This window comes from Pinus tabuliformis, chromosome 7 (genome assembly GCF_031772625.1).
Source record: "Pinus tabuliformis cultivar Carrire ecotype Pingquan chromosome 7, CPIR1, whole genome shotgun sequence".
NCBI lineage: Eukaryota > Viridiplantae > Streptophyta > Pinopsida > Pinales > Pinaceae > Pinus > Pinus tabuliformis.
This window is the reverse complement of record NC_142293.1, coordinates 1,677,818,519-1,677,832,106: the sequence shown is the minus strand read 5'-3', so window position 1 is coordinate 1,677,832,106 and position 13,588 is coordinate 1,677,818,519. Positions and strand designations below refer to the sequence as shown.

Here is a 13,588-nt window from a genome sequence, read left to right as displayed (position 1 = left end):
CTCCATCACATGTGTAAGCAATAGTTGTCTTTGGCACTCAAGAGAAATGTATTGACCTTTATAGTGTTGATGCCAAAGTATTCCTCTGGAACACAGTAATATATTTATCTCCATCATGTGTAAGCAAATGGTCTGCAGAAACAAAGTAATGGTCATGTATAGGATCAAAGCACGCATTGTTTTCAAAATGCTACAGAAAGATTGGTGGACCTTATTGATTCAGTAAAGACAAAGGATGTTCCCGTGTAGGAAGAGCTGTGACTAGGAGCAAACTTGAAGATTGCATGCTTGATAATGATTCACCAAAGAAGCAATTGACAACAAAATTTACAATATCACCTGGAGTTGGTTGGTGCCCATGAATTTTTGTTGAGTTGGTGCTCAGCTAGAAGATTGGTATCTCCTGTAGGTTGGTGCCCATGAATTCACTGAGTTGGTGCTCAGTTAAGGGATTGTTGTATCTCATAGGCTATAGTCTACGAAAGTTTCAATTGGCACTGATAAAAGTTGATTGTACTCTTAATATTAAAAAGGTTTTCTTTCAATTATAAATATGTTGTGTTCATGTTTTCATTTTTGAAATGATTAATTGATTGGCTTGCTAATTAAATTTTAGTTAATAAATGAAATATTGATTCACCCCCCTCTCAATATTTCCAACATATACACCTCACATGCGGTTGGTTTTATCTTTGATGACCATACAACATTTTCTTCACACAATCAACATAACTTTTCAAACCTAACTTTTTACATTGAAAATCAATTGATCCTAGTTTCAAGTGATTTGAAACCCTTTTGGCTCTTTGATTCATTATGATGGTAATCTCTTGCTCTATCTTTGTTAGAAACAATCCCTAGGTCTTCATGATCTTATAGACTCCATTGCACCCAAAGTGTTGAGTTGCAAGAGTGGAAACCTTGTCTTTGAAAGGCCTGAGACTCTTTATACAGCTTCAAACACCTAGGCTCTAGTACCATATCATGATAACGCAAACACATAAATTAAACCAAGATTCCATAAATAAATAATAAATCAAACTCTAGCTTATAAAGGGTTACAAACTAGTCAATTCAATCCATTTTGATTCATTATGATGGTGATCTCTTGCTCTATCTCTATTAGAAACAATCCCTAGGTATTCATGATCTTATAAACTCCATGGCACCCAAAGCGTTGAAGTTGCAAGAGTGGTAACCTTTTCTTTGAAAGCCCTAAGACTCTTTATACAACTTTAAACACCTAGGCTCGAGTACCATATCACGATAACACATAAACGAAACCAGAAATCAAAAAAAAATCTTATAAAGGGTTACAAACTAGTCAAATCAATCCATTTTATGAATGTGGAATAGAACAAGAAACACATTAATGTGAAATAAAGCATAAAATAACTTACAATCATAGTGACTTTATTAATGCCTATCTAATATCTAGTTAATCATTATAATCTAACATTACTTTGATATGTATGAGTTGTATACGATAAGACAATACGCTACCACACTTTGTTGTGATAAAGTTCATAGCCTACATGTTGGTCCAAATATCTAATTGATGATTATAATATAACATTTACTTTAACAAGTATAAGCTTTGTACCATAAGACAATACACTACCACACTTTGTTCTCATAAAGCTCATAAACAACGTGTTGCATCAAAGGGATAAGCATCCATATCATGCAAAAAGTCATAACAATGATGCCCAATTGACAAACTCCTCTTTGAGATGAACCATAAGGTAAGGTTCGTTGTATATATCTCTTGGAGAAAATATTTAGACAATTTTCAACTTCTGGGGGGTGCTTAAGCAATTGACAAAGTGTTTATCACTGTCTGTCCTCAGAAAATAATTCTACGAGTTTTTCCAACGAAGTGGGAAATAATGAAAGGACTGTTTTTAGTGATACAAGCTGGAGACGTTGATTACGAAATATGATTTATTTGTTACAATTTAGTTACTATGTTACTTGCAAATCAATCATCAATGTCAACCAATCATGGAATCATGACATGGAGGCCATACCAACAGAGGAAAGCATAGGGCAGATGAAACTGAAACTGAACCACATGAGGAGTTGCACGCCATTTTTTATGCAAGTTCATAATAGAAAAATATATAATTAAAACATTAAACATGTTTTGTGTGTTCTGAGAGAACAAGAAGCGGAGAGTTGGATCCTTGAAACAATAAAACAGAGCACTTTTTGCACATGTCATCGAATAGAGAGTATAAGCATCTTTTACCATTTGAACAAAGGAAGCTCATAGAGAAGCATGTTGATCCATGAATTGCTAAGGATGATGGGTGAATATGCTTTTATTAAAAATGATTAGTTCTAGTTGTGTCCAGGAAAGATGAATATCCACCCACGCCAATCTAAAATTATCAAATTGTGTCATTACAAAAATGTTACATAAATCATATTGTATTAAAACCACCATGATTGCTCCATAAGTTGTGCTTCCCCTTTGGGTTGTTCTTTGGAGCTATAAAACTGAAATAATGCCCATGGCAATGTGCCATGTGTAGACTTCACAACTCTGTATGATCAATGCTTACATCCACCGAGAGATTAGGTTCATTCAAATCTCGGTACCTGACATAGACTGAAAATTAGTTCAAACTAGCTTGTATATATTCACATGCAGACACAAAGCCAAACGAAGAAAATTCAGCAATAAGTTCGTATTCACCACAGAATAGAAGTGATTGATGATGACTCGATAATCATCATTTCTATTAGTGGTTTAATTTATAATATAGAACTAGATTGATAGGCAACAAGAAGATAATCAAGCTCATCTTCAAAGGGGTGTGCAGTGAATTAGCTTTTCCTCATATTTTCTTCTCATTTTGTGCAAGATGGCTTATCATGAATGCACGTTCCCTAAAGCAGTAGTGTATCCTTGGAAATAGCGTCTATGTTGATTTTATTGGACCGTAGGCACATTTCAATTCAGCAACATAGATAGGGAACTGACAAAAACTAGACCAAAAGGAAACACAATGACAACAACTGCCCATTGCTTATCAATATTTGGTTCTTTCGGATTTAAACATCAATATGGTTATTATTTAGTCAGGTTTCCTCATATAACTTGTTCAAAATGCTCAAAGAATGAAATTCGTTTGAGAAGGAATGCTCCATAGTAAAATAAAATAACGTGATAAAGGTAAAGAAGCATACTTCACAGGGCCACAATGCTTGCTGAGGTCATGACATAAAATATCTTCAACACCACCCACACTCACAGTCCCACTCTTGATCTTTTCAGCTAGCTGCACATACAGAACAAATCAAATTAACATCTCACTCAAAGAACTACTACACTAAGAACAAAATTAATGATACAGTCCCTCATACCATATTTTGCTGGAGGATAATTAAAGGTCATTTCATACATACTCTATATCTTTAAAGTAAACTATGTTACATTTTCCAATAGATTAAATTAGAACAACCTCCTGTGAAATAAATGAGTAGATCATGAGCTACGTTAACAATTAACACAAATTTTAGTCTAATATAGTTTGATTTGCCCTAACATAATTTCTTAACAGGATCCTGTATCAAGATTCAAATCAGCCATAAATTAAATGAAACTCATCTTAATTTAGCCAGTCATAAATGGTCCCGAGTCTGACGATAATTTCACTGATGAATTTCCATCTTTACCTTGGAATTTGTCAGTGTTTCTGTTAAGGGCGGGTTGGATATCTCTAATACCCTTCTTTGTTATTCTTCCCTCAAGAAACTTCTGAGAAACCTTAAGGAAACTTTATCAAGATAATTTCATTTAACTTGTCAGGAAATAATACATGTTTGTCCAAGGCATGAGTCTTTATGAAGAGAGATTTCAAATACAAAGGAAAAACCCTCCTTGAAAACAAATTCATTACTTGTTACCAACTAATCACTGTAATTCATTCCTCAATATAATCCTCTCTAATTTTAAGCAATTCTTCTTCGATAATATTCAATACCTCAAAAGATTTATGCTCTAGATTCGTGTTCCAATATGTGATTAAAGCTATTTTATGTGTTACCACCAAAATGAGCCTTTGAAGAATCAAGTCAAATGGCCTCAACTGGACAACCAAGGAATGGTGCCACTTTCACCATCAACAAACCTAACTACAATCGGTTCATGATACTTCTAGGTGGTATTCCCTAAGACACCAGATCTGAACCCACTGAAATCTGCAATAACATTAACTATATCCTATGTTCCACCAAGTTTCCGGGACAGGGGAGTGCAGGCGCAGGCAGATGCACAAGGGGAACATGTGGGAGCAACCCCAAATTTTAAGGAAGTTCAAGGGGGATGGGGGGACATCAAGGTTCCTGGCATAGGGGTTCCCCGTCTCTAAAATTATAAAAATAGAAATTGTAATGACAAAATCCCAACAATAACAATTCATCCCACGCAAACTTGTGCAATCCATTGGAAACACTATAATCCTATCAATCGTGAAATCTTGAAAACTGTTAAGTATGCTGAATTCTGAATGGGATGTGAAATTCTACTTTCTCCATATGAAATCCAATGAGGTTGGAAGTTAGAAAATCTCAATTTGACATGTTAACCTTTTTCTATCTTATTTTAATGCTTACAGGGTGATATTGATGATGAGGATCCCAATATAGGCATTGATTTTGCTGATATGTACGTATTTATTGTAGCATGATTTTTTTTTATGCTAGAGTGTTGAGAAATCTAGGGCATCAAGTATAAGATGATTTCTCTGAGAGATAACTGGTTATGAATGCTTTTTACTTCTTAGGTTAGATTCTTCTCTTTAGGTTATATTGTGTTCTTCTTTCATCAAACAATTACCAATGCATAAACAATAAAGAGACAAGAGACACAGAATGTAGGCTATTCACCAAGGCCAAAACCTCTCCCACTTGAGTGGAAAACCTGCATAAACTCTTCTTATAGAGACTTCAATTGACGACCAAGACCCTTAACCTAGTTGCCACTCCAAGACCAAGACACCAAGCCTTCTTCCTCTTCCTTGAGTCAACAATAGTCAAACCCTTTGCTTCTTCTTCTTCTCGGCTTTCCTTCAGAATTTCGACCCCTTGATTTAAGTCTGCAACTTCTGGTTCCAAATCAGAAACCCTAGTTTGTATAGTTGACCAACTTTAGCCCTTAACTAGCTTCTCTTTAGTAGGAGACTTCTTCCCTTTAATTTGACTTCCTCTTAACTATTCCTTCACCCAATTTAGTTACCTATTGATTGCTGTAACTTTCTCGACCTCCTTGCTGCAATTTACAGGTTTGTAACTTCGCACTAGTGGAGATACCTTCGGCCCAAAACAGTCCCAAACAATGCTCGAATACTTTGCAATTTCAGACCTATACCTCGCACTTCAGACTATGATGACCGAAAATCTGCCTCTAAAATGAAGCCAAGCACTCCTATTTGTGAGAATTTCTGAATCTACACATCAGAAATCCTACTGCAATCATTGGTTTATCATCTCCTACTTGTTTTTTACATTCAACAAGTTATTTAATTACTTAAACAGCGATGAAAACACTATTGCAGCCTACACATATATACAGATCATGAACTGAAATAAACTCAGACAATCACACAAGGGACACTGTTATTTTTGGACAATTTTCCCTAGAAAAACCCAATTCGGGAAAACCAGTGCAGCATATAAAGAGTTTGTATTATTAAGCAGATGTTTGAATACAACTAGGGTGCCAAATGTAGCTCACCCAACAAAGAATAAACCTGGCAGAAGTACCTCTATCCAGAGACAGATATTTTGACAATTCCAGCAACTAGATGATCAAACCCCACAGATGACAATTGATGTTCCCAGTGCTAGGAAGCAATGGCTGCTCCAAGCTCTGCGCTGGAAGTTGGAACTGTGTCACTTCCTCTAGGAGCTACGTCACCCTCCCAGTGAGCCTCCCTTGCTCAGAAGTTGATTTGCTAAACTGTTGCTCTCTCTGCCCCACAGAAAACCCCAACGTTGCCTCTAAGGGACTGTGTCAGCCCCTCTAGCTTCTGCGTCACCCTCTCTGGAGCAGCGATGTCTCGCCTGTTGTTGCTTTGTCTCTCTGCTATGTATCCTCAACCTTGGACTCAGGTCCCTCTGCCAAATTGCCCCTCTCACTGCAACTCAAATCACTTAGCTCGACTTTCTCAGCAAACCACGCCCTAGAAAAATCGAACTCTTTGATCTCTTGGCATATCTCCAACTGACCCTCAAGCCTCCTCTTATACTTTTCCTATTGATGAATCAACGGCTGCGATTAAGTCACTAATCAACGGCTAAGATTAAAACAGGCTTGATCCTCGTCACTTAGAAGTTTCTCACCCATATTCTTATTAATACACACTAATATTTTTATTTTCCTAAGTTTAGACTTAGGAACCTATTAAAAATATTAATTATTTTAATAACTCCTCATCCGGGTGGAATTTCTCCAAACGATTTCTGGATTCTTGATATCTCATGTATTCTAGCCCCTCCACAAAATTCTGGAGCTAGAACACATCCGATGATACCCAAAATCAACACTCCCTCTTAGCGAGGAATGTGTTCTAATAACACTTTTCAACAGAAGTACTACACTAATCCACTACATCGGTCCTCTGTGTTGTTGATGCTTGGCCCGCTGCCCTTCATCCACTGCACCGTTGCTTCCTGTACTACTGCCCATGACTCCGCCACTGCCACTACTACATCTGTATTGCAACTCCCTCTCAAAATGTTGCACCATGTTGCCCATAGCACTGCCACTGCTAACTATTGCACTGCAACTCAGTTACTAAGAAGTAAGTAACTGAAAATTCACCCAAAAAACTGACATCCTAGTTAGTTTGGATGCCTCGTGATCCTAAAGCTACCTCTGATGCTACTCTGTGTTGACCCTCTGCTGCCACTGTGATGCTGCAAACTGATTTGTGCCTCTCGCACCACTACAACATCCACTACGCTGCCTCAAACTTTGGCATTCTAGCAATGCCACTATCGCTCCATTACACCTCGCTCCAACCGACACCCGTCACTTTGCTATTGTCGTTAACGACTCCCATAGCCATATGTGATCTAAGAGTTTGGGCACCTCAAATATCCTGCCCGTATGTAGTCCTCTCGACTACGACTCCATATCGCCCCACCTCTTCTCCAGAGGTGCATGAGCACTCATGGCGCAATCGTCATCCTCGCATTCCTTGTCAGCTTTCGCTGAAGCAGCCTTTGATTCAGAAGCTCCCCCTTCCCCTTTTTACGAGGGCACTGAGTGGCATAATGTCCCAGTTCCCCACATTTGAAGCATCTGACCTTAGTTATGTCCTTTCTTTCTCTTCTGCTGCCCTTGTTGACCCATCGATGTGAGAGCTACATCCTACTCCTCCTCCTTCTTGACCCGGGTTCCTTTGATGCTACTCCCTGTCTTTGTCATCCTCCTGAGCTCTTCTTGTCGAAGAGTTGCCCACATCTCCTCCCAACTAGGGAGAGTTGCTCTGCCCAAGATACTTTGGACAAAAGTCTCCCAGTCCTCGGTGACTGCATTTAGGGCAGTCCTAACCATGAACTCAAGATCTAGTGTAGACCCCACAGAAGTCAACTGGTCGTGAATCCCTTGCAACCTGAGAAGGAAGGGATCGATCTCTTCTCCCTTCTACATCTGGTATTGTCTCAGCTAATTTTCTAATAGCATCTTCCGTTGGACGGAAGATCCCTGATACAAGGTGGTCAATGCCTCCCACATCTCCCTTGTTGTGTTCTTCTCAGCAATGTGTGGTACTATATGATCTTTGACCTTGTCTAGGATCATGCACTTGGCTTTAGCCTGGGCCTCGTACTTCTTCAACGGATCAACATCGGTCGGCTCAGCAACTACCTTCAAGGCATAATCCTTAATGTGATGTTTGTCTAGGATTGCTAGGATCCTGGCCTTCCAGATGACAAAATTAGATGCTCCATCCAATCTGTCTTTATCCCTCAACCCATTCATTGCCATCTCTGCTCAAAAATAGGATTGGTTCTCCTCCCTCTCCTGCTATCAATTTAGCAAAACTTGGATCTGGATTTCTTTGGCGCAAGAAATCCTCTAAGGAACAAGCTCCTCTAGACTCCCTCTGAGTCCTGATTTCCTTCACGGAAATCCTCCTACCAACTATCGAATCACTTCCTCTCCAATCCTCCTTTGCTGCTGCAACCCAAATCTAGATTTCTATGGCTAGAAATCTGTCAAGGCAGTGACTCCCTCTACCTCGGCTCTGTCTCCATAGACACTATCCAAGTCAAACCCAATCAAATCTCTTCCAATAACACAACTTCAACCTCCAGCTACAAAATTTCAGCCTCCACTGTAGACCTGAAATTTTCGGCCCTCCCGCAGTTGTTGTTGTTACACATGTGAGCTTCTTTTAGCCTCCCAAGACTTCCTTAGACCTTCGCTTGGCTTTCTTTGACTTTTGGAGCTTGAGGATGGTTTCTTGTGACCTTCTTGCCTTCTCTTCTTCAAGATCGAACTTGTAGAGGAAAACCCTAGATCTGTTGCAGAAACCCTAGCCTTCCTTCGCACGTGTGAGAGAGAAATAGCCCAAAACCAAGTCTTCTTCGTCCTCTTCCTTCTTCGTTGCTTTCTTCCTCTTCTTCCTTCGCTTGAATGAGTGAGAGATGAATGTGCTTCATGGAGCTCAAGTTTCCTCCTTTATGTAGGCTTCTCAAGGTGGACGTGGCTCCTCAAATTAGGTCGACTTTCCATTTGCCAGGCCGACTTGATCTTGGAGGGTATTTTGAACACTTTCAAGGACAAAATAAGTTTCTTTACAAGTTATAATGTGCCCAATGGGGTTTTCAACTTATGACAATGACTCTCATGACTCTTGATCTAAGAAAAACCCTAGAAGCACTCAATGCGTGCTTGACCTATAAAATAAAAGACCTTGAGCATGAAACCCATGCTCCAAAAATAATAATAATAATTTTCTTTCACTTTACAATTTACAAGAATCAAAAAGTACATTTCATATTTATGAAGACCGAACCTAGTTACACACTTTTCAACATCTTTAACTTCCAAACATGTGTTTCCTTGCCATGCACTTCGAATCCTTGAGGTTGCTCAATGTAGACTTCTTCATCAATTGTCCCATTTAGAAAGGTTGTCTTTACTTCCATTTGATGAATGTTCCGTCCCATAGTAGCTGCAATATAAATGAGGGATCTAATGGTTATGTATCTAGTTGTTGGAGCAAAATTTTATTCATAATTGATTCCTTCCTTTTGAGAGAATCCTCTTGTCACAAATCTTGCCATATATTTGCCAATACTTTCATCAACTGCATTCTTGATTTTGGACAACCACTTAGAAGTCACAACTGATTTGTCTTTGGGTCTAGGAACAATTTCCCAAATAACATTCTTCATTATAGATTGGTATTCTTCTAACATTGAATTCTTCCATACTTGATATTCCATTGCTTTTTCATAAGCGGTAGGTTCTGCTTCAATACGTTTGGTCATGTAAGCTACATAACCTTCATACCTCTTGGGTTTCTTGTTTTCTCTAAATGTTCCTTTTGTTGTTGCATGTCCTTCAGCTTCTTATAGAGTTGATCTTAACCAAGCTCGTCTTTTTTTAGTTTCTGGAATGGGGACTATCTGTACGGTTTCACTATTAGTTTCTGTAGCATCAGATGGTGTTCTATTTGTGAAACTTGGTGGAGCGGCTAAAACACAAGAGTTCTCCAAAACCCAAAAATCGTTTTTGGAAATTCCACCTAGAGATAGCTCAATTAAAATTAATTGACCATCATTTAAATTTTTCTTAAGTCTAACTTAGGAAAACTAGTTAATTAATAGTAATTAATTGAGAAAGATGAGAATTGTCTAGAAACTCACACGGATCGACTTGGAGATGATCTCAGCCATCGATTAAGTTTTAATCTTGGTCGTTGGAGTCCTAACTGGAGATCATAAGAAGAGGTCGATGGGTAGATGGAGATACACACAATAGAGAGCCAACAGTGTGAGTTCCTTAGGCAATTCGAGCTAGCCAGCAGCAGAGTTCGAGCCAGAGATATGACGCAGAGCTAGAGAGGGGCAGAGACAATGATCCAGAGGAATCTTTCTAGTTCCAAAGAGGCAAAGAGAGAAGGCCGAATTTATTTCTCTAGGAAGCTGCGTAGAGCCTCAAAGAGGACATTCGATTTAGCTGGAGCATTGGCAATTTCAGGTGCTAATGGTCGGGAATATTTCCAGAGGGCTAAGGGCAGAGGATTCCAGACCAGCAGCAGTCAGTTAGTAGCTGATTCGAGGCAGCTCCGAGCCAATGTGATTCAGGTCTGCGCAGAGGTGACACAGAGCTTGCGTAGAGGTGACACAGAGCTTGCGCAGAGGCAGTTGGAGAGCCAGTTCAAATCACTGGATTGAGCTGAGATTGCTCGTGGAGGGTAAATTCCCTCAATTGACCTTGCTATTATTTCTCTCAGATTGGATAGCCAGTAGGGCATCCATAATTTTTGTACTTTGTACTTTGAATTTCACTATTGCATAATAATAAAAGCCCTCAGTTGTTGAACCGGTTTTCTCGCATTGGGTTTTTCCATGGACATTTGTCCAAAAATAATTGTGTCAATTTTTTATGTGTGCTAGCATTTGTCAAATTCCAGCATTTTTATTTCCGTAGCATTTATTTTATTTGGTGAAGAAATTGCAATGTGATTAATTCGGTATTTATTAGAAAATTAATAAAATGTTAATCAATCAAGAGAATTAATTCTAGTTGTTGCATTTCAAGGAATTTTCACATGGTATTAGAGCATATTTGATAAACAAGAGGCTCAGAGTCGAAGGAGGAAAATTTCGCTATTCAAAGGGAGTAGCGAGACAAAATTTTATGGGGTTGCATAGTGCCTAACCAGGCAATGCGAATTGTTGGACAGGGGTTCGATTCTCCAGTTACAGGGTGGCAGGAAAGTTCAATTTGTTTAGGGAAAAGAATGCAACAAACAGAGGGAGCGGCAACTCAATATTTTCACAGAGCAAATTTCTTGTCTGGGCACAGAGGGTTTGCAGCAGTTTGCTAGAGTAGATTCAGTGTTGGGTGGAAGAGAAAGTGCACACATGGAGGGAGATTTCTCTTAGAGTGTTTCTAGTTTCAAAAATCCATATTTTTCACGAGCAGTGGGCAGGTCAAAGAGGGAGACTTTTGTCCCACGTCGATTTTTTGCAGAGATGGCTTCAGCAAGACTCTGAGATCAAGAGTGATTAAAGGGAGCATAGAATTATTGTATCTGGTAGGCCAAAATGTCCTTCCTGTTGGACGAGTTGGTATGAAGACATACATAGAAAGGTTTGTTGCAATACCTACAGATGCGGACCAGCTAGCAAATTACAATAAGGAGATGACCATGGCAAAGTGGTTGATTCTCGATGGAGTTCGAGATCATATTGTCTTGTATGTGGCGGCCAAGAATATGGCCAACGAAATGTGGGACGCTATTACCTCACTGTATCAAAAATCCTTACGAGCAGCGGAAGACGTTCCTGAAAGAGAAGTTGAGGAATGTTTGTATGCAATAGGGGGAAGGCATTAGCCCCTCCCTCACCAAAATTCAAGATATCAGGGATGAGCTTGCAATTGTAGTAGAAGCGCCTCCAGATACAGAACTTGTGTGTTTAGCCCCCAACAGTGTCACTAAGGAATGGGGGAATTTTGTCCAAGGCATTCTGGGATTAGATCAACTACCTGGGTGGGACCAGATGTGGGCAAATCTCACACAAGAGGCAATCAGGCGAGCTCTAGTAAAGATCTCCATAAGCGGCAGTAGCAGCAGAGGATCGAAGGGTGTGAAAGAGGAAGAAAATGTGGCCCTTGCATCGAAAGGGAAAGCAAAAGGTCCCAATCAGGGACAAGGCTCGCAGGGAGAGAAGAAGAAGAAGGATCTATCCAAGATCAAGTGCTTCAGGTCTGGCAAGTTTGGCCACTACTGTACTCAGTGTCCTCAGAGGAAGAAGGACAAGAAGGAGAAGCAGGATCAGGCGGCAGCATCCGCAGAGATAGACTAGGTGTCTTCTAAATTGGAGGACCAATTCACTCTATATGCAGCTATACCTCCAGGAGAGAGGTGGGTGTTGAGGAATCTAGGGGCAGCTAGATAGATGATTTCTCGAACTTTGACAACTGCTTGTGATATATTTTTACTTCACTTAAATAGCTTCTTCTTTCTCTTATTTATTATTAGTGTTTTTCTTCATCAAACAATTACCAAACAATAAAGAATAATAAGACAAAGGACACAAGATATAGGCGATTAGCCAGCGCAAAAACCTCTCTAACTCTGAAACGAAAACCCACGAGAATTCTTCTTCTTATAGAATCTTTAATTGATGAATTCCAAGACCTAGACCCTTAGCCAAAACTCCTTAAGACCAAATCAACCTTGCTTCTCTTGCCAAGTCAAATTAGTTGCACCTTGTCTTCAAATTCAGCCTTGCAACACCTTGACTACAACTTTGACCTGTCTTCTGACAATTTCAGCGTGCCTGCAACTTCTGCAATTTTCGTCCCTTGCTTCAGAAACCCTAAGCCACACGTGTGGGATGATGAAGGAAAATTTCAGTGCTTTCGCTCCTTCGCTTGACTTGGACGACTCTTCTTGTGAATTCAACTAGCAAAATAATCCTTCCTTAAGCTATATCTCGACTCCTTCAAGATCTACAATTCCTCACTACATAAACCCTAGCTGCAGTCACACGTGTGAGATGAATGGCCCAAAAATTGTCCTTGAAAAATTCACTCTTCTCCTTCCTTCTCTTCGTTGCACAAGAGGCTTCCTTTCTTCCTTATTCGCACTTCTTTTCTTAGATGTGGATGCTTTTTTATGCTCTTTGGAATGAGGTTGAATGCTTCTATATTTAGGCTTCCTTACACATGCTTGTAGGCCGACTTGACATAGCACCTAGGCTGACTTGTCCTTCTAGATAGGCTGACTGCTCCTTTTGAAGGCAGACTTGTTGTAGCACTTGTGACGAGGTCTTGGAGGGTCTTTTGACTCTAACATTGACTCAAATAAATTTCTTTACAATATGTAACATGCCCCAAATGGGTCTTTCATACATGACAATGACTTTAATGACTTGTAGACTCAATGACAAGCCCTAGGAGCTCACAATGGGAGCTTGACCTAAAAATAAATTTCCTTGAGCATGAAACCCATGCCTCAAGATCAACAATAATAAATTTATTTTTCTCATTACATTAAATACATAAAATCATGATTACATATGTCATTATGAAGACTGAACCTAGTTACATATTTCAACACTCCCTCTTATCTAGCGAGGTATTCATAATCCATACAAGGTACTTGGACATTCTCAATCTAAAGAATTCTCATAAGAAGAGTTGGGTTGGTAACCCATTTGTTTAGCATCATATCATCCAACATTGTCACATAGCACCCCCGGATGCGGGTGGTTGCTAGCGCAATAGGGCCCATGGCTTGTCAACAGGGCAGGTGTCCGCCCGGACAAGCCACGTACCTACAAAGGACATGCCTTAAACTCGCAAGCATGCAGCATTCAGGGAGGGGCG

At 39.6% G+C, this 13,588-nt stretch overlaps 1 protein-coding gene across 1 annotated transcript in view; it reads right to left on the bottom strand.

The window, feature by feature from the left end:
• Window positions 1-2,066: 2,066 nt before the first annotated feature.
• The window catches only part of LOC149254899 (uncharacterized), a 207,310-nt gene continuing 195,788 nt past the window's right edge, over window positions 2,067-13,588 (bottom strand). The window contains exons 8-9 of the mRNA XM_089457141.1: window positions 3,196-3,287; window positions 2,067-2,604 (exon numbers count right to left, since the gene is read on the bottom strand). Coding sequence (XP_089313267.1) covers window positions 2,541-2,604; window positions 3,196-3,287 — 156 coding nt within the window. The 3' untranslated portion in view covers window positions 2,067-2,540. The remainder of the gene's footprint in view (window positions 2,605-3,195; window positions 3,288-13,588) is intronic.